Below are 21,675 nucleotides of genomic sequence, written 5' to 3' on the forward strand. Positions count from 1 at the left end.
CGGTGGTGAGGACCCCGGCCAGGCGTGTGTGTAGGAGGAATATCCTGGGGGTGGGGGTGAGGAGATGGGACCTGAGGGAGGCTTCATCCTGGTGAATGGACCCGTTTCGTGAGACTGGTCGGATGAGGCCGGCTGGGTTTCACGGACGTAAGTTAGAAGCGCCATTTCACTACTAATGCGGAAACGGCACTGCCATCACCAGCACACAAGTGTATGCACCAAATTCAAAATATGTCTGATGACGGCGAGGGTGGGGTGAGGATGTGGGGTAATGAAAGCTCAAAGACTGGTAAAACCACTTTGAAAAACGGTAAGGCTTTCTCTGATAATGTTCAACACGCACGTTCTCTGCCACCTGGTAACTCCCGTCCTAAGTGTACACCTGGAAGAGAGCTTTGTGTAGGTAACCCAGGAGACATGGGTGGCAATGTTCACAGTAGCAGTGTTTGCAGAAACGAATGCCCACCAGCAGCAGAATGGACCGACCGTGCGACAGTCATACCATGACCTACTACCCAGCAGGGAAGACGAGCCAGGTGCAGCCATCGACACGGATGAATCACGAACACTTAAAGCAAAAAGAAAGAAAAGGAAGTCACGAAGAAGACAGACAGTAGGGGTCTCCAGTATGCTTCTCTTTACATCAAAGCCAAAACCACACAAAAGGACGTAACCCAGTATTTAGGACAAGGGTCCACGAACTAGCACAGCCCTCTGGCCAAATCCACCTGCAGTCTGCTTTTATAAATAAAGTTTTTGGCACTCAACCACAGCCATTCATTTACATACTAGGCCATGGCTCTTTTCTTGCTACAAGAAAAAAGCTGAATTGAATAGCTGCTACAAAAACTGTATGATATATATATATATATATATATATATATATATATATATATATATATATATATATATAATTACTATCAGGCCCTTTAGAGGGAAAGTTTGCCAACCTCTGGTTTCGGGATCTACACCCAGGAGGCAAGATGACAAAGCAAAGCACGGGATACCTAATACCAATTTCAAGAGAGTGGGGTATGGGAAGAGCACGTAGGGAGAGGCCCAGAAAGGACCCTGAAAGCCTAGGACAGGATGGAGTTCCTCACCTGGGTGGTGAGTACGTGAGTGTTTATGTTATTACCGGACGTTCAACAGTACAGGTGAGCAGTTTAAACTACACAAAACTAACACAGCTGTGAGGGAGGCTCGTCTTCAGTGAGCTGAGGCTGGTGAGAAGAGGACATGGTACCCTGCACACCGGACGCTGGAAAACTGTGCTGGGGACAAAGGAAGTGGCTGGAACTGTGGATTCTGGAGTCAGAAGGCTATGGGGTCACAGGACTGGAGGATGTCACCCAGCAGGAGGGGACAGAGGGACAAGAGAAGAGGCCTGGGTAGAAGGCATCCAACAAGAGCAGGAGGAGTGAAGGTGGTGGGGTCAGTCGGGAGGGGACCAGAAGAGCGCGGCGCTGAGTGTCGAGGGGGCACGCCAGGGGTGGCAAATGCAGCAGGATGAGAAGCGGTGCCTCCCTGGGGAGCAGGGAAGGTGAGGGTGGGGACAAAGTGAAGCCCAGAGGGTGCTTTGGGTGAAGCTTTCAGGTGGGCTCCTCTAGCCCACACACGCCCCTTCCTCTTCCACAAGTTATCGCTGGAACTTCCATAGAGGAAACCAGACTGCTAGTGACACACGCCCTAGCTCCTGCCGAGCACCGGTCCGTGTTTTCAGAAAATGCACTAAACATACATGACAAGAGCTACTTGGAAGAAGCACAAAGCTAAGCTGCTTCAGTCTCTGGTCCTGCTCTGAACTTCAGAGGAGACCGCTTGTCCCAAAATGGGAATCAGGCCTTCCGGGTGCCTCTTCCTGGAAAGTGTGCCCCAAATCCAGGGAGATGGAGGTTGGAAGAATGTGGAAGTTTCCCACAAGAGGCTGGGACAGAGTTACAACAATTAAGAGACGTTGCGGGCTTCCAGGGTAGGCGTTAACAGGTGCTTTTTTTCCTTTGTTTTTTACCACAGTCAGGGAAGAAAAGAAACCAACACTCACTGAAAACCTACTGTGTGCTAAGAACCTTCCATATGCTCGCTGCATGAACAGAAGGCACCTGTGTTTATGCAAAAGAGGAAACTATAGTGATGGGCGGAGGAGGGGACCCTGACTGTTCTTGAAAAGGATTCCACATTCCCAGAAGGAAATACCACACGAGTCAGGTTTCAGAGGCATATCCGCCGAGCTGGCACGACTAGGCAGTATTGGCTACACAGTGGGTGCTGCTAAATAACTGGAGAACGGATGACCTCTAAGGTCTCTTCCAACAGAGGTTCCTGCTCTCCTATAAATAACTGAGAACCAAGGGCAGCGGAGCCATCCAGAGCCCCGGGGAGAAACACCTGCTCCAGGCAAGTCTCATCCATAGGCGCAGGCCCTTTCTCCCCAGGACAGCAGTGATTTACTGGGCCTGTCAGGAAGCCAACACACAAGGAAATCAAGGGTTGCGATGGCTCCACTAAAGAACACCCTGGAATGGGCTCCTTTAGGATGGGGTTGGCGGTTCTGCCCCCAACACGCCATGAACCACACAGCTGCTGGCACTGTCATGGCTCACATCAGGGCTCCGTGAAGCTGGGTTTGCGAGATGCCCTCATGTGGCTTCCGTCTGTCCACGCACAGGGCCGACCCGGGGTGACTTCTGAGATTCTGAGCCTGGTTTCCGCTTGGTGGTGACCCGACCCCTGCCCACTGTCCCTCTATGGACACGGCACACCTGCTGCAGGCCAGGCCTGACACATCACCCACTCACTGCCCCACCCACTTCGGGGGTGTTGCCCACTCTGGTTTGGTGCTAGGACTCCAAAGACAAGCCAGGCCTGGTCCCCAGCCCTAGAAGCGCAGTCGCTGGGCAGCCCTGTGCACAGACATGGAAGGGACTTGGAGGTCGGGCAATGCTGGGGCGACAACCACGATGTCCCGCGCTCGTGCCCTGGGCAGCAGCTGGGACTGCCATGGAAACGCGTTATCGGAGAGGAGGAATCGCCCTGTTGTTTCAGGAAGACGCTCCTGGGATGAGTGGCACCCGTCGTGCTCAGGCTTGAGGAGAGGACTTCCCGCATCCTTCCCCAAGGAAACACGAGGTGGCTGTGCCCTGTGTGGAATGACAGCTGCTGGAGCTGCTGGCGGCTCCTCCCTTCTGCCCATGGTTGACTCAGCAGCTGAGTTTGCTGTGGCCTCTGCTCCCAACGACCTCCAAGTCCCTGCCACAGCAGCAACTTCTTACCGAAGCACGTCCCCTCCTGCCCCAGGGGGGCATGGAGCAGGCTTCCTGTCCAGGACAGTCTCCGCCTTGGGAGGAACAGCTGGCCCAGAAGCACCAGCAGAGGCACCAGGTCACGGATGGGATGAGGCCAGGCCAACAGAAAGGCAGGACCCGGGCCCGAACCTGCCCAAGGGCAGAGGAGCAGCCCATGGGCCAGGACACAGCCCAGGAGGCTAAAGCTCTGACCATCTGTCATCTCGGTTCAGAGCAACACGTGGAACCGAAGGCCTAAACCAAGGCGGGTTGTCCCAATGTGGTGGGACACAAACTGGGGAAGCTGGGGTGGGGCAGCGGTGGGCACAGGCAGCAGACAAGAGCAATGCTTCAGCTCAATGTACTCTGCCCTATGTGGGTCCCGTGGAAGGAAGGAGATCCGTCTGGGTTACGCAGGCGGGGCGGACGCTGGGGCTCAGGGTTTAGGAACTTGGCCTTGGGTAGGGAGGGGGCAGCTGCAGAGACGGGGCAGTGGCAATAGCTGCTATCACCTGGGGAGGTCCACTTCCCCACAGCCCACCTGGCCTCTGGAGCAGCTGGAGGCACAGGGTCTGACCTAGACCCGGGCTGCTGGTTTTGCAGGAGGCCGCTCGCCAGCTCTAGGGAAGGTCCAGCAGGGCTGAGATGGCACTGGGACCGCCGTCCAGTGCTCTGTGCTCATTCTCAGGGCAGGACACTTGCTCCCACACCTGGGCCCCAAGTGCCAGTCACAGTAATTAAACACTTGGGCCCGTCCGTCCCCATGTCCCCACATTCCCCCGGGCCTTCTGCTCCTGCACAGAACACTCCTTTTGCAGAATGAGGCACCGCCACAGCTCTTGTGCCCCCGTGGGTAAGACGGGAACTCTGGGTGGATCCAGGAAGAGCAGGTGGCCAGGGGCCACAGGAGGGGTGGCCTGAGACCCTTGGTCTCCACGTCTGAATTCCAGGGGTGCCCCATGGCCTGGGGTTCCGATTCCCATTTAAGTGACTCTGTGACTTGCTGTAGCCCACACTGAACCTGAATTAGCCTTATTCTGCAGCGAGGGGCCAGCCCACCCTCCTACACCCGATTTCTCAGCTTGCTCATTTGGCCCCAGACCCCAGCACGGCACAGCCTTCAGGAACTGCAGAGCCACACCGTCCAGTGGCTGAACTGACACAAATTACTAAAAGCCCAGCTAATAGGACTGAAGCACTTTCTTGAAGAAAGTCGCTTTATCTACATTTAAGCCCCATATATCCGTGGATAACTCAATGACAACAGGGCAAACTCGTCTCATGGGTGGCAGGTGAACTGACAGAATCTACAGATAAAAGATGGCAGGTTGGCTTCATTCTCCACCCCTATCAGGGCACCCTGGTCGTAGGATAATGCAACTGCGGTACCACCACGTCTCCCAGAAGAAACAAATAAACATACTCGATCCTCCAACACAAGTGCTACCTTCCAGGCACCGTCACGCGTCGTAATGCTCCCCAGAGCCCTGCCTCGTCTTACCGTCCTGCTTGCGGAGATGAGAACACCAGTTCCTGCGTCTCTCTAGACGTGTGGGCCAGACCAGCCCTTCCACCTGAATACCCTGCCTGCACAGTGTGCTGTCAGGACACACTCCTCCTCCCGGCCGGGGGCAGCCTGCTCCAACCCGAAGGGCAGGGAGATGGAGTCCGAGGCACTGGGCATAAGCACCCGTGTGCCAGGCCAGGTCACTGCCTCTCCTTGCCCTCAGCTGTACAATGAAGACTCCAGGCTCCCTTCCTGAGGAGGAGGAAGGAAGCAAAAGAGGAACATAGGTCCAAGCTGCCTTCATCTACAGTCTCCACGACGCTGAGAGCACAGAGGGCGCACTTAGAGAACACAGGCTGAGGGGAGAGTTTTGCCTTAAAACAGGGAAACTCACCAAGAGATCGGGACACACCAGAAGGTTCTCACACCTTTCCTGGGGGAGAGGGGGTCTTCAAATGGAGGCTTCCCATGCCTTCTGCTCCATGGTTGTGGGTTTGTGGAGGGAGGAACTGACAAGCAAGCTCCATTCTACTACCCAGCCCCCAGCTCCCCCGTTTCCGACTGCCTAGGAGTGCTGACCATGAGGCAGAGGGCGGGACAGACTGCAGGTGGGAGAGGAGGCCAGTTGGAAGGCTACTGCAATGATCCAAGCGAAAATGTGCCAAGACAAGAGTTATGGCCTTGAAACAAAACATTAGGCATCAATGTGAGACACCGAAGACAGATTCCTCTGACCAACTGAAAAAAGAATGACTCTATGCCCTTCCTCCTTCCTTTCCTTCCTCTCTCTCTCTCTCTCTTTTTTAGCCCAAGTGATTGGGAAATGAAAATGAAGAGGTGGTTTAGAGGGGAAATAGGAGAATTCAGCTTCAGACAGTTTGAACTTCAGGTGACAGCAGATAATCCGTGTAAAAACGCCCAGCAGGACGAACACAGTTTAAAGACAGAAAAGAACTTATAAAGCAACAAGTTTCCTTTTTTTCTTTTGTAAACTTGGTGATACTTCTATTGTTATCCCTGTTTTTATTGTGCTCTCATAGTAATGTAGCACAAACACTGAGGAAGACAGCAGAATAATGGAAGTACCAGGAAAAAAATTATTTCAAGAAATACTCCAAAACCATTTATTAAAATTCAACTCCCATGCCTAATAACACCGAAACCAGACTAGATATGATATCCAGTGCTGGCGGGGGTGCAATAAACTGGAAGAAAGATCTCTTTGGACAGCAATCTGGCAATATCCGTCAAGAGCCATCAAATGTTAATATTCTGACCTATCATATTATTTCCGGAACCTATCCTAAGGAAATGTCCAAAAAGAAAGCAATTAGGCATGTGATAATCAAATGAGGGTACTTGTTGCGTGACGATGCTCATTACCTATAACAGTAAAAAACTGGAAGCTACGTAAATATCTAACCACGAAGGGACAGATTAAGAACATTACAGGGCCTGGGAGGCATTATTACACCGGCATTGAAATGCTAGTTATAAAGACAATATGGCAACAGGGAAATCTTTTTTCACCCCTTCATTTTCCGAAATTTTAAATGGGGGAAAAAAAAGCAGGATATGTGCTTATACAGACATTATAACAATAACATCTGTGTTAAGCTGGCAGCACAGGGGTGCATCTTTTTCCCTCCACTTTTTAAACGTATCGTATCGCTTTAGATGCGAACTAAGTGACAGAACTGGAAAGGTGGCGGGCGGGGTGGTACCTTAGCTCCATCCACACTGATGATCCGATAGCTGTTCCTGGTGACATCGTAGAAGTAGGAAACGGTGACCGCCTGCTTGCTCGCAGGCACCCAGTTCTTCTTGGTGGTGGGGTCAATCTGGAAGACATGTGCTCGGGTGGTGAAGATGGGCTGTTCTCTGGAAGAGAGAGATGGGCGCGTCAGTTGATGAAACACGACTTGATGTATAATTTATGATTTCTAAGCCCTCCACGGCCCCCAATGATTTTAATAGCGTATAGGGGAAGATACATATGCATGAGGACAATTAAAATAAGAAATGAGAAGAGGAGAAAAAAGACACCAGAGAAGTTACTGAAACTGAACACCCTGAGGCTGCAGAACAATTGGCCGACTAAGCGATTTGCTTAAAACGCAGCAGCTCCTCGTCCAGTTTTTGCATCCCGTCAAGTGTCCTATTCTTTTCCTGACACCCTGTTGGCATTTGTAGGATTTTGCAACAAATCGAGTTTGTGAGGTTCTGCAACCATTTTAGGATTTTGCAAACCATTTGCAACTTCATATTCTATTTCTATTCAGTCCTTCTCAAATTCACAGCTTTGTATGAGTGATGCATTCATTTGTAATCGACCAAGTTTTATATTCCCAACTTATAAACCTTTTGAGTTTTACGTGAAAGTCATCAAACCTATCTCTTTTGCTATTCTTGCGTCTGTTTTGTTGCTTTTTCACTCCACCTGCCTGAAAAGTCTTAATGTGATTATTAACCACGTTAGCACGTTACCTGTTTCTGTTTAGTGGGGAATTAGTTAGATCTTGACAATATGCATTAAAAGACAAGGCAGATGTATAAAAATTGTAATGGATTTCACTACATTTTATATTTAAAAGTACCTATTTAACAAGGTAACAAAATGAAACTGACTCATTACGAAATACTTATTTTTGGAAAAAGGGTCTTCGGGTAACCTGGTTCAATATCCTTTTAAAAGTGTTCCAAATAATATAAAATAAGGAAAAAAAGGCATTATGATGTAAAAATCATTCCATCATTCATAAAAATGCTACATTTAATAAGCACTTATTAAAGATAAAAAGTTAATCAAAAGGTAATTTACAGAAATTAATTTTTGTAAATCCTTACAATGTCAAAAGAGACGAGATAACCAAATAGGACACCCAAGTGGAGACCAAAAAAAAAAAAAATCCAAACGGAAAAGTGAAGGTTAAGTGTTCTGGTCTCTAGAAGGAGTGGCTTTAGACAAAGCAGGTCTGAGCACATCCTGACTCTACAAGGCTCATTACTGGGAAGAAAGCTATTTCTAAGGAAACTTTGTCCTAGAAAAGCAATGTGCTATTTGAGCCCCATGCAAGGGATGCTGAACAGCACCGTGAAGAGCAGCACCAACCATCAGCTGTGGCTGCAGAGAAATGCAGAAACCTTTTTCATGACTATTTGTCTCAGTGAATGAAGCCGAGAGCATGCCACCCGTGCCCTCTCAGTGCAGCTGTTTGTCGAGGCCGGCTTTCCAGAAGAATGCACAGAGACCAGTATTCCTTGCCCCTGGATCTTTCCTTCTAGATCCGGGGAGCAGGACAAGTGCCCCGGGGATGTGGATTACTAGGCTGTTTCTCTCCCCTCACCGGTGACCACCCACTCAATCCTAAACAGGCAGCCTTCCAGAGGCAGGGTGACAGCTGTAGAAACCAAAGGGATAGTGTCACTGAAATTTCCCGCAGCTGTTGTGGAGAGGGCAGCCCGTGGGGAGCATATGAGCACATGAATACAAGCCCCCTCATCAAGCCCACACGGGCCATCCAACATCTGGACCCCCAGCTGTGCGGCGGCCAGCCCGGACACCACGTTTCGCCAATTATCCAAGGACCCCACCACAGAGGAAAACGCTACTCACATGGTGTTCTGCTGCATATGTGAGACGAGGGAGCGACGGAAAGGGCAGTCAGATAGAAGAGGTTTCGAAAGAACAGAATTATGCTAAAACATCTGCTCCCCTGTCCAGAGCACTCCCAGGGAAGGGGCGTGCTTTCAGACCTCGTGTCCTCCACTCCAGGGAAGAGAGATGGGATCTGGGTTTTAGCACCCTTAGGCCTCCGATAGCAATTAGCTGGGCACTTCCACTAAAAATACAAGATCCCTGGCCCCAACCTCACTGCCAGGAACCTGGCTCTTTAGGGGAGGGGTCTGAGGAGCTGGGGAGATACTCACATTAGACATTATCAGATGAGTGAGAAAAAAATGGAAGAAGTGACACATACAGCTGGCATCTCTCCTCCAAAATGACACAGCTGACAGTGAATGACATACCCTGTTTCCCTGAAAATAAGACCTAGCCGGACCGTCAGCTGTAATGCATCTTTTGGAGCAAAAATTAATATATGTAAGACCCAGTCTTATATTATATTATATTATATTATATTATATTATATTATATTATATTACATTATATCATATTACATCACATCACATCACATCACATCACATCACATCACATATTATATAAGACCCGTTCTTATATTATAGTAAAATAAAACCAGGTCTTATGTTAATTTTTGCTCTAAAAGGCGCATTAGAGCCGATGGTCCGGCTCGGTCTTATTTTCGGGGAAACATGGTAGACTGACTCCAGAATGTCCTCCCACAGCCCACAGGAAACAAAGTGGGACCAAGAACAGGATCTTTGGGTGCAAAGGATGGGGAGAGGGGCAAGGAGAGGCAGAGGTGCTTTGCTCAGGAAAGAGGGCAGCTGTGGTGGCCAAGCTGTGACCTTCTGCAAGCACCCCATGTGTCTGAAGCCCACAGGAGTGAGAAAGTGAAGAGAGCAAAGCAGAGAGAGACAGAGTAGAAGGGATGGGGGACAAGAGAAGATGGCAGGGCTTTCCGGTCAGAGAGAAGCAAAAGCAGTGGGTCATCTGCTTGGCACGATTCCGGTCAAAGTGAGCATGGGGCAAGAAGGGCCCATCGTCAAAGCTGCCTCCTCGGGTCTGGGGATGGACCGAAGCCATCTTGGGTTGCCCTTGGGACACCAACCAGAAACGCAATTTGTTGGGAGAGCAAAGTGGGCTCAGCCGGCCACACCCTTGGTGGCTGTAGCCCTGGTCACCATGGTCAGGCCTCTGTAGGGAAAGTGGCTTCGCCAGTTTGGGGAGAGGTACCAGACATGGGAGGGGACCTGCAGGGACTCCCGCAGCCCCACGCAGAGGGAGGCGCCACGGGAGGAGCCATGGCCCTTCTGAGGCCAAAGACCAGTGTTCCTCAATCCTGGGGCCCCGGGCAGCCGGGCGGACCTGCACAGCCAGTGTGGCAGCAGCTCTGGGCCTAGCAAGCCACCCACGGGACTGAGACTTCCACATGCAATCCTGAGGCCACTGGGGTGTTTTATTTTATTCTTCTCAAAGTAAAAAATCTAACTGTATTGAAAGAAAACGCCCGAAACAGACAATAATGAAAAGAAAGCCAGTAGCTAATATTTACTGACCTCTTATCATTTTGCCAGGCTTTACACGTGGTCTCTCATTTAGGATCACAACAACCCCATGGGGAAGGTGCCCTACAGGAGGGGAAATGGGGGCACAGAGAATCCCAGAACCGGCCTCGGGTCACACAGTTAGCAAGTGGCGGTTGGCAGATCTGAGATTTGAAGTCAGTGCTACATGACACTGACCCTCCCTTTCACCACTATGCCATCCTCTCTCCCTCACATCATACATAGTGTCCAGACTTGGCAGCTGCTGACATGTGTCCCAACGACCCCGCCTCCTCGTGCCTTCACCCTTACGCAATCCCCTCCCTGTGAGCAGGGGTGGGACCTGTCATTGGCTTTTAACCAATAGAATATGGCAAAGATGATGCGATGTCACTTGTGCAAGCAGGTTACACAGCATTGTGACTTCTGTCTTGCTGGCAAAATCTCTCCATTGACTGTCTCTCTTGATGAAGCAAGTTGCTATGGTGGGGAGGCCCACGTGGCAGCATTGGAGGGTGGCCTCCAGCCAACAGCTAGAGAGAAATAAGGCCCTTAGTCCAACACCCCTTGAGGAACTGGAATTCTGCCAACAACCACTTGGAAGCTTAGAAGTGGATCTTTCCACAGTTGAGCTGTCATGTGTGACCTCAGCCCTGGCTGACACCGTGATGACACCTTATAAGAGACCCTATAAGCCATGCCTGGACTCCTGACCCACGGAAATGTGTTTTGTTTTAAGCTGCTAAGTTTGTGGCAGTTTATTACACAGCACTAGGTTAACTAAGACACTATCCTTCACAGAAGTGTCCTATATACCGAGCAGATTGTATATATTCTCACTGAATCCTCTGGACGGGGAGGGGGTTAGGGGAGGGAAAGGGCGACATCATCCACATAGAAAATTGAGGCTCACAATGATTTTAGGCCACCTGGACAACAAATCTTTACATCTTAGAACACTCTATAACCTCACTACAAAAGTCAGAAATGCAGACCCCCAACTCTGAAAGAGCATCTTGCTTCACCTAAGAAAGTAAAAGAGCTGGAACTAGGACATAGAAGTCAGTTCCCATAAGTGTACAAATCAATATAAATAGAAAAATCTGAGAGACAGAACTTTCAAAACCAGGAGGCCACCTTTCCTTCCCAGCAGGGAAAAGCTGAAGAGAGTGTGTATCAGAGAACAGAAACCACCTTCATACCCAATTTATTCTCTCTTTGGTGTTCGAGGCCTAGGGAGTCTATTTCAAATAGACCCCCATCCCCTCTTCGGTGCTTTAAATAGAAAGCAGATGTTTCTACATGGCAAAACATTTCCTTAGGCAGACAATATAACCTATGGTTCCCTTGCATAGTCTTTTTTAGAGCTGAATAAACAGCAATTGCTGCTCACTGAGCACATTTTGGAACCTGACAGTAATTGTCCCCAAGAATAATTAGACACTTTGTGCAACACATGTATGTTTGGAATATGAAAACCACTCGCTAGAGAGACCACTCTGGCTTAGAACAATTTCTGGCTCCGTGTGAAATGATTCTGTGAAGAACTGGCATGACTTACTTTCTGAATGGAAAAACAAAAAACAAAAAAACAAAAATGATGTTTTAATTTATCATAATCCCTCACTTGAAATGCTCAGCTCTAGGCTGATATGAACCTGTAACCTCACAATTCTTATTATTCCTACTTCTACCTGATTTAAATGAAAACAAACCATTCTGACATTATTTCACAGCCTTTAAACAGTGTTCCAGACTCATAGGATGGTCTAATTAGCCTGTCTGCCTTGAGTCGTAAACACCTGCAAACATCATTCACACAGCACCGAGAGAAGGGCTCCCCCCAGCACTGTCCCCCCAGCTTCCAAGGCTTCCGTGCCTCTGTCCCCGCAGGGCGAGCTCCAGGTGCATCGGCGTGACCCGCAGCCCCTGACGACCTGGTCCGGCCCCCTCGCCGATGGGCTGGCTCTGCTGCTTTGCTGTGAGCACTTCAGAATCACCTGCGTTTCCACATGACCACGCTCATGCCCTTCACGGGCTGACAACGTCCTTCCCCCTTGGCTCGTCAGGAGAGTTCCTCTTAGTCCTTCGAGTCCTGCCAGAGCATCTTGAGACACCTAATTTGTGCTCTCAGGACACAGGCCCTGCACTGAGCACCTGTCACAAGGCACCAGAAGCATGGCCTCTCCTGACTCCTAGCCCTCGCTCTGGATGGTCAACAGGCCCTGGAGCTGGATGAGGCAAATCCTCAAAGCCTAGGACAGAGAGCTGGAGAAACAAGGAGACAAGGACCAAAGGTTCTTCTAGCACATTCTTCCATGCGAAGAATCTAACTCATGAGCATACTGTAGTTCTACAACAATATAAAATCCCCATAATAAAATTACCATTATTTGGAGCTAGTATCACTCGTCTAGAACATTCAAGAAAATCAACTGGAAAAAAGTGATCATGAATAATAAAGGTAAGTAAGGTGGTTAGATACAAAATTACTAATAAAAAATAAAATCAATAGCCTTTCTACATCTATAAACAACCAGATAGATAATATAATGGGTTTTTAAAGATCCCATTTACAGTCATAACTAAAAAGATAGAATTTCCAGGAATCTATTTAAGAAATATGCAAGATCTGTATTACAAAAATAAATACAACTTGTAAGGCACTCAAAGAAAACTTTAATAAATAAGACACACCCCGTTTTTAATGGGAAAAGTCAATATAAAGATGTCAATTATCCCTAAATTAATACATGCATTTAACACAATACAAACATCAACAGGATTATTTTTAGAGCTAAACAGGGTTATGCATGGGGAAAACTCACTATGTGAAGACAGCCAAGAAAATGCTGAAAATGAAGAGCAATGAGGGGGTTTAGCCAATATTGAAAAATATTATTATAAAGTTACAGCAAATGAAACAGGAAGGTATTAACAAGTAAATAGAATGATATGACAGAATAGAGTCCAGAAAGTAAAGTTCAAGGAATTACGTATATGACTGCCAGTGGGAACACAGAAATCACCCCGCAAACCCTGTTACAAGCCCGGATCAGCCACTCCCTGGGGAAATCCTGCAGCTGCTGGGCCTGAGCCAGAAGTGCGTCTCCTTGCCAGGTGTGAAGGCCTCTAAGTGGGTCATGGCAGACCCATTCTATTAAAGTTATATCCACCTGCCCCCAAACTGCCCAGAGGAACAAACCTGATACATGGGAGATCGCAAAGAAGTCACATTTGTCACAAATCCACAGGCTGGGGTTCCCTTTTTGGGTCTCATCTACATCAGGGCATGGACTGCAGCAAGGGCCCCTGATGAGTGAGTGCTGACGGCTTTCTCTGCTTATATCCTAGAGGGCTGGACAGGAGTTCAGGAGCTCTCAACACACGTTCTTCTGTGGGTCTCCTGTGACGTGGGTTTGACTAAGTGCAGGACTGGGTCACAGGCTGAGGGCTGCCCCATCAGACCCATCCCCATTGCTGTGGGAAAGCGTGCAGAGGGGTGGTGGGTGAGGACCCCGACAGTCAGGAGGGGAGAGGCCATTTCAGAGAAGCAAAGGCGGGATGGAAGCAGGTATCTGCATGGGGTGGGGTGGGGTGGGGTCTTCTCTGAGGACGCAGACAAGGTAAACAGGTTACGAAGCACAAGCCCAAGGTCAGGATCAAGGGAGACAATAAAACAAAACTCACCAGCAATACTGCAATGTCATCTCATGTCCAAATGGCACCCCTCCACCCTTACACGGAATCCCCTCTCCCTCCTACTCACACCCCCTTTCAGCCAGCCCAGAGCCCAGCCAAGGTGCAGGATTTGGCAGATGAGGTAGAAATGGCGCTCCAGGTGCGAGAGGCACACTCAGGGACCAGCCCTCCCCGTCGCGTGGCTACAGGAGGGGGCTGGCAAGAGGTGAGGCCCGAAGGTGGGCCAAACTGGACAGCCATGGAGTTTGAATGCCACGCTAAGAAAATCGGTCCTTATCTTGGGCGCCACCACCCCCTAACTGTGTGTCCTGGAAAATTTACGTCAAAGCTATTTTCTCTTCCATATACATTCCAAGATATATATGTATCTGTAGGGAAAATGTTAAATGTACTTGAATAGCTGTTCTCATAATTATGTGGTACCACCTTTAAGAAATTCTGTTTCTACCTACGGTTGTCAGGAAAATCACGTCTGTCATTGGAGCTGCACACGGGCGTGTGGCCTGCCCTTACAGACTAGCCATGGCACCAACGGGTATCTTCTAGCCACGATGTTTCAGCTATGGAAGAGATCTTGTCCTAGGATTTCACCATGTATTCGCGATTTTATTCTGTATACGGCATACTGCACCTTTAGACAATAAAAGCTCCTTCTATCTGAATCTATGGGGGGAAAGGAAGTTGCAAACAAACAAGCAGCTTTATGATTTGCACACTGGGAACCCCACGAGCCAAGAATCAGAATACATCCAAGTGATGATTTCTAAAAAAGCAGGTGGCAAGCTGCCCAAGTCATAACGATTAATGATTCCTGGAACAGCGTAATTCAAGAGAGCACAGAATATTGCCAAAGGACCAGTTCTGCTCTTCCTTTGGCCATAACCCATCTGTGCACAGAGATTTTCATATCACACAGCAATGAAAACAAAGTATAGAAGACTTTCTGCCATACCTGATGTGAGGACAGGACTTGGCAACACCTGTCCCAGTATTAAGTAGTTACAATTTTCTTAAAGAACTGGAATAGTGTTCTCGATTTTAAATGATGAGGGCTTTTGTGCTCATCTATAGCAAAAATAAAATTAGATGTCTGGTGACTGACTTACGTATTTTGTTCTTTTTTTTTAAGTTTCCTTTATTTATTTATTTATTTTTTTATTTATTATTATTATTTTAAATTTATTGGGGTGACAATTGTTAGTAAAATTACATAGATTTCAGGAGTACAATTCTGTATTACATCATTTATAAATCCCATTGTGTGTTCACCACCCAGAGACTATTATTTTTTAAGGAGGGCGCAGGGTACAGTGGCCCAAGCAGGGATGGAACCAGTAACCTTGGTGTTATCAGCACCACGCTCTAACTAACTGAGCCAACCGGCCACCCCTGTATTTTATTCTTAATAAACTAATTTTCTCTGATGTTTTACTCTGTGATAACTAAAAAGCACTCAAATATAAATATGAACAATTGTTCTGCAATGAATTCACCTGTGGCAGCATATCTTGCTGTCCACTTTAAGACATGTTATGTCTTATGATCTGTTGATGTCCCACTAATATCTCAAAATGGGTGAACTGGGCTACAGTCAAACAAATTTAGGACATGCTGATTTTTGAGCAAAGGAGCAGCACACTCAGAATTACAACTCAGAGGGACACGGGGGCACTCGTATTGATGGGCTGAAGCAAGAAGAGACGGAGGCTCTTACGAAATCACTCCACAAACATCAAGGCACAGAGAGCTGTGGTTACCACATGACCCAACAATTCCACTCCCAGGTGTTAACCAAGAGCCAAGAGCAGTGGAGAAAGAAAGAAAGGAATGGGTTTGTGAGATTTCAAAAGTGGTATTAGGAGGACTTGTTCAAGGATGGGATGTGGCATAATCACCAAAACAAAAAATATGTAACTGCTCTACATCAAAATAAAAAACTTTTGTGTTGCAATTGACACCATCAAGGAAATTGAAAAGATAACCAACAGAATTGGAGAAAATATTTACAAATCATATAGCTGATAAAGAACCTGTATCCAGAACATAAAAAGAAGTGGTCCAAAGGCAAAGTTCGGGACAAGCCCGGTAAGCTAGTCTTGTGTGACAAAGCGACATGACAATCTCTGTAAGGAATTCCCCAACTCTAAGCTCAGAACCCCAGCTGTTGTCTCCGAGAGACTGAAGACCTGTGATTCCTGACTTACTAGTTTCAAAGCACAGAGCTCAAGTAATGTACAGCAGAAACACCAAATGTGGGGACGCCCCAGCTGCTGGTGAGATGCATGAACAACACATCCCACTAACTATACATTTTGAAAAATAAAATTTATTAAATAATAATAATAATAATCAGGCATTGGCAAGAATGTAGACAAACTGGAACCTCACACACTGCTGGTGGGAATGCAGGATGGTGCTGCCTCTCTGGAGACCAACCTGGTGATTCCTCAAAAAGCTAAGCACCATATAACCCAACAATTCCACACCTGAGTATTTGGCCAAGAGCCAAAAAAACACATCCACACAAATTCTTGTACATGAATGTTCACACCAACATAGCACGTAATAGCCCCAAAGTGGAAACAACACAAATGTCCGTTTGCACCAGACCTGGAAGTCAGTTGCCTGCTCCACCCAGCGCCCCTGTCAGCCCACAGGCTCGTCTGCACAGGATCGGGGAGGACCAAGGGCAGGCTGGCCTGCTGGTCTGGGGCCTGGCACAGTCAGGGGACAGTCGACACGAGCCAATCACCCACCTCCCTCCAGAGTTCGGCCACCATTCTTGCACGTGGGGCCCTTCTTCTATATTATACATAGTCATACAGCCAGTTTTCAGGCTTTCCCAACAAAGAGGCTTCATGGAGCAAACTGACCTCAGGTTTTGTTTACAAAAGGTCAACCAGAAATTGAACGGGAAATGTAGTACTGGGAAGAGTAAAGTCAATAAATGAACACAATGGCGTACTATGGAACCATTTAAACAAGAGAACTTTATTATGACTACATAAATATTGTTCCCCACAGAGCCAAGAAATGTGCCGGAATTATATTTCCTTCTCAATAGCTCCTATGCCAAGAGCCAAGTGCTCCTGCAAGGAAGGAGCTTCTCCTCTCCCAAGCATCCAAAAGCGGGCGGTATCTCAGGGTGCCCCCCATTTGGAAGAGAACCTCCTGTGGTTGTATTTATGTTTGTGCAGTTTTCTATTGCATACCTTTCCCTATTGAGAAAAGAAATATAGCCCATCTCCCCATAACCTAGCATCTTCCAGCTTCTTGTTCATTCTGTCCGTGTTTGGAATCCATCCAGTCTCTGTCCTGAAGATATCATTCTTGGAGCCAGTGAGTTCCAGTTCTGATTTGGACTGGGTGCTTCTGGGGCCCGCTCACAGCCCTGTGTCTGGGAGTTCTTCGTTAGATTCCCAGAAGCCACCCATTCTCTTTTTGCCCCAACTGCCTCCTTCATAGTCTTCACTCTTGTTTTGCTTGTGTAGACCCTCAAAATGAGTGGGAAGTCAACTTTAAGTCCTGGCATGTCCGTAACTGCCTTGGTTGGGTAGTTTCCTGCTCACCAACTCGGCGGCCTAAAACAGCAGGAACTTCTCTCACAGTGTAGAGGCCAGAAGTCTGAAACCAAGAGGTCAGAAGCCACTCTTCCTCCTGTTCTAGGGAAGAATCTGTTTCCCAGCCTTTTCCAGCTTCTAGAGCTACATTCCTTGGCCTCTTCATCCGTCCTCAAAGCCTGCAGCTTAGCATTTTCCAGTCCATCCTCACGTTCCCTCTCTCTTCTGTGTGTAGTCAAATCTCTCATAAGGACACTTGTGATCACACAGAGGGCCCACCGGGGACATCCAGGATAATCTCCCCATGTCGAGATCCTTACCCAATCACATCTACCACATCAGGTAACACTTGCACAGTCCAGAGATTAGGACCCAAAATCTGTGGGGGCCATTTTTCAGTCTACCACACTGGATGTGAATTTTTTTTCCCCATGGTTAAAAAATGGTTTCCCTCAGAACCTTGAAGGCCTTGCTTTACTGTTGTTTGGCATCCTTGCTCTCTGGTGAGAAGTTTATTTTGCAGGCTGTACCTTTTCCTGCTCTTCAACATGAGAGCGCTCTGTGTTCTCTGTGCACTGAGATCTTCCCTAGTCCACGGCTATAAACCCCATCCACCTGCCCCGCTCCAGGCCAGGCCGAGGAAAGCTTTACCTTAGGGCGCCTGCACCCACACTCCCAGTGAAGTTCACTTGACTCACCTGCCCCTAATAAACGTGGTGTCCCTAAGACCTTCAATTAAAGTCCCAGCTTTTGGCACCACTTCTCATCCCTGCCTGGGGCTGGACCCGCGGGCTTGGTTAAGAAGGTGGGGGGTGGGAGATGAGGGTAAGAAGGATCAAATATATGGTGATGGAAGGAGAACTGACTCTGGGTGGTGAACACACAATGCAGTAATAGATGATGTAATACAGAATTGTGCACCTGAAATCTATGTAATTTTACTAACAATTGTCACCCCAATAAATTTAAAAAATAAATTAAAAAAAAAAAAAAGAAGAAGCTCCCACTCTGGAGTCTGCAGGACACACTGGCCCCCACCCTACCCCCAGGGCGCCCTCCTCTGTGACGTCTGGGTTCCATGTCCTCTGCTACATTTCTGACACCACCAATCCTCCCCCAGCTTTCCACTGGAATCTTTCAGTTGCTGGTAACTCCCTCCCATTCACTTTGCCGCCATAGGATTATACTTTTAATAATGTTTTGATAATCTTATTATCATTTTAATGGGTTCTGGGGAGGAAACATATAAATAAAGCACATGTGCTGAATCCTCCACCTTAAAATCTAAGTTAATCTCATTAATTTTTTCAGTTATAACTTGCAAATGCTTAAAAGATAACCGACATTCTAGTCTAAGGCCCTCGCCCATGGGCTCCTATCGGCAGGCAGTTGAGGGGATGGCAGGGCTCAGACTTACATCCCAGCTTGTCTGAGCACCACTGCGCATGACACCAATCTGCCAGGACAAGTCAGGGAACGAGCAAGCCGCATGTGGGTTTCCTCTTTCCAGGATTTTTTACAAAGCAAATTACTGTGTGGCCTTCCCTATAATGCTGGCAATACATGCACTGAGGCATTAAATAAAGAGAATGGATAACTTTAAACTAAGAAGATCTTCTGCAGGTTCCATCAGCCCCAGAGAACCTTTTTACTCAAAAGCAAAGCCTGCATGATATATCCCTGCTTTACAAAGGCTCAAGTTTAAAAATAAACACGGGCATTTGAAGGAGCACAGAAATAGTCTGTGCCACAGCTCCCCAGAGCCCGCGGCACGAGGCGTGTGATGGCTCCGAGGGAGCCGAGGAAGGCCATGTTCAATCCGAAGTCAGCCCTTGTGGACCTCAAACAAGTGACATATGGGTGAAGAGCACCTTTTTTGCGCTCAATTCCCTTGTATTACGCCGTGTTGACTGCACCCCATTCAAACCAACTACAGGCGTCCACCCAGTCCAGCTGCAGAAACGGGCGGTGCAGGCAGCCCCCAGAGCCGAAAGCCGCATGCTCACCCAGCCTCTGGCTCCAGCTGACTCTGCGGCTTCTCCCCATCAATGCCTCATCCAAGCTACAGGCTTCCCAAAACAGAAGACCCTGCTCAGCCCATACAGATGAGCTTTGCCTCCCCCTGGAATGCCTCTTGCTTCTCTCCATCCCCCTCTCAGCCCATCCCCACTTGTCAGAATCCTACATCCTTCAAGGTCAAGTACAAATCGGTCACTTGATCTATGAGAGGCATTGGCTCCAGCACCAGACCAGATTCGACCCCTGGAGTGTAGCTCCTCGGCGGCTTTCGTGTTACCTTCCTTGTCTTTGGGTAGCTATAGGTGTGTGTGGTACCCCCAAATTGGGCAGTGAACCCCCTTGGGAAGGGATCAGGACTTCATTTCTAAAGCCTCTGCGGCACACTGATAGAGGAAGCACTTGAAGTTGAGTGACCAGCTACCGGCTGCTGGGACCCGCGTAATTCCCACAAGGCAAATAAGCAGATCCTCGCTGGAGAAGTCCTCTCTACTGCAGAACTGTTAGGTGATGTTACACACACACACACACACACACACACACGCGCGCGCGCGCTGAGAATACTGACCAGCACAGCTGGAGGCCTGGTTCACAGCGTCCCCACCGGCAACCTTCCCCTCTCCTCCAGTGTGCCATACAAATGACCTTTCCCATGTGCCCTGCCTGTCCTGGAAGAGGCTGGAAGCACCACCGAGGGTGAGCTCAAGGGCCGTGACTATGTCTTACGTGCCATGTCACAGCCAATGCCTGGCACCCAGAAGACATGTCTCAACAAAGGGGTGAGAGAGAAGGTTCAGAGAGAGAGAGACAGAGAGAGAGAGAGAGAAACAAGGGATAAGAGCACACACCCCATAACGCCCTTCATACTTCTTTGGATTTGGAAGGAAAAGGTGCAAAGTACTGGTAGATCTTCAGTAAATAGAAAGAAATGACCAACAGAAGAAGGCCGTGTTTTTGTCACTCTGTGAAGTTCTCTGGTAGCTGTATGTATAGCAGGTTACGATGCATCAGATGTGGGGCTACAGTACTGGATCTTCTACAGTTTCTTCTCCCTTTTGGAAAAAGCCCGATGCTTGACTTCTAGCAGAACAAAGCAGCAGGTGTCAGACAGTCTGGCCCCGTGCTCGGTACATGGGAACAGCTCGTGCTTGTTCCCATGTACCAAGGACACGTCGCCTGGCTTTTCCAAACGGCCAAATGGCTTGTGTGCAGACGTCTCCGCACGTCGTGTTTATCTTCTCCCAGTACTCTGCTTCAATCTTCCATCCTCAGGTTTGCGGCTTCCCACGCACATTTATATCTTTGGTGCAATTCAGGCTCCTCTCCTTCAGCTCCGCTCTTTACATCAGAAATGCCTTTCCAGGGTCACACAGCAACCCTGAGATGCCGACCACCCAGGTCTCAGCAGTACCTGGGACTAGGTGATTCCTGGAGGTTCTAGCCTGTGTTAATCACCTGTTATGTCCTGCCATCGTGCTGGGCACTGACTTATATATCTCACCTTATTTTCCCGACAACCTTGAGAAACCAAAGTCTGTGTCTTCATTTTACAGAAAAACAGAAAGGGGGAAAAGATGAAGCCACTTGCCCAAAGCCACGCACTGCTGTTAAGTGAGAGTGACATGAGCCCTCTAGCCTGACACGTTTCAGGCTCCTTCACACTCGTCCCACTGCCTATCACCAGTGACGTCCCATTCCTGTTCTGCTGGCCACCCCCTGGACCACCTCAGCCGCTTTCCTCCCCACCCACCTTCATGTTCAAGCTGTAGCCCTCTTGAGCAGGTCTCCGGGAGAACAGGCTCTTCCTTATCCACTCCTTAGCAGGCTGACATGGCAGGCTATCGGAATGACCCAGAAATCCATATCTTGCTCACCAGCAGCGTCCTCACAGACATTCCCCAAGTCACAACAGTCAGCACAGAGCCCAGAAAATACCCTCCACGTTCCCCAAACGTTCAGGTTTCTGCCCGAGAGCTCTCAGACGAAAGGGGCCCCCTGGGCCTGTTTGGGCCACGTTGATCAACCAACCACCCAGTCAGTAAGACAGCCGCTGGCAGCAGCTGGTTCCATTGCAAGCCCAGGTTGTCACTGGTCTGCCTGGCTTCACAGATGGGAGGTGCCCATGACCCCGCCCTCGGGCTCTGTTACTTTGCTAGCGCTTCCACAGAACTCAGAGCAACATGCTACTCACTAGAGCTCCAGGTTAGCGGAAAGGGTGGGACTCAAGAACAGCCAGATGGAAGCGAAGCAGAGGGCGCAGGCTGGGGAAGGGTGAGGTGCCTCCATGCTCTCTGGCACGCCACGGTGCAAACCTCCACGTGCTCACCAATCTAGAAGCCCTCCAAACTCCATCCTTTTGGGTTTTTAACGGAGGCTTCATTAAATAGGTACCACTGACTATACAACTGGGACACTGGCA

The 21,675-nt window shown here is 48.6% G+C and overlaps 1 protein-coding gene across 6 annotated transcripts in view; it reads right to left on the bottom strand.

Annotated features, from left to right (window-relative positions):
* HOMER2 (homer scaffold protein 2) overlaps positions 1 to 21,675 on the bottom strand; it is a 91,513-nt gene that overhangs the window by 26,914 nt on the left and 42,924 nt on the right. For all 6 annotated transcript variants that reach the window (XM_088789470.1, XM_088789469.1, XM_088789471.1 and 3 more), the window contains one exon: positions 6,516 to 6,672. In XM_088789470.1, the coding sequence (XP_088645596.1) occupies positions 6,516 to 6,672 (157 nt within the window). The remainder of the gene's footprint in view (positions 1 to 6,515; positions 6,673 to 21,675) is intronic.

The sequence above is a fragment of the Rhinolophus sinicus genome, chromosome 13 (genome assembly GCF_057876585.1).
Source record: "Rhinolophus sinicus isolate RSI-liver-muscle chromosome 13, RSI-T2T, whole genome shotgun sequence".
Classification (NCBI taxonomy): domain Eukaryota; kingdom Metazoa; phylum Chordata; class Mammalia; order Chiroptera; family Rhinolophidae; genus Rhinolophus; species Rhinolophus sinicus.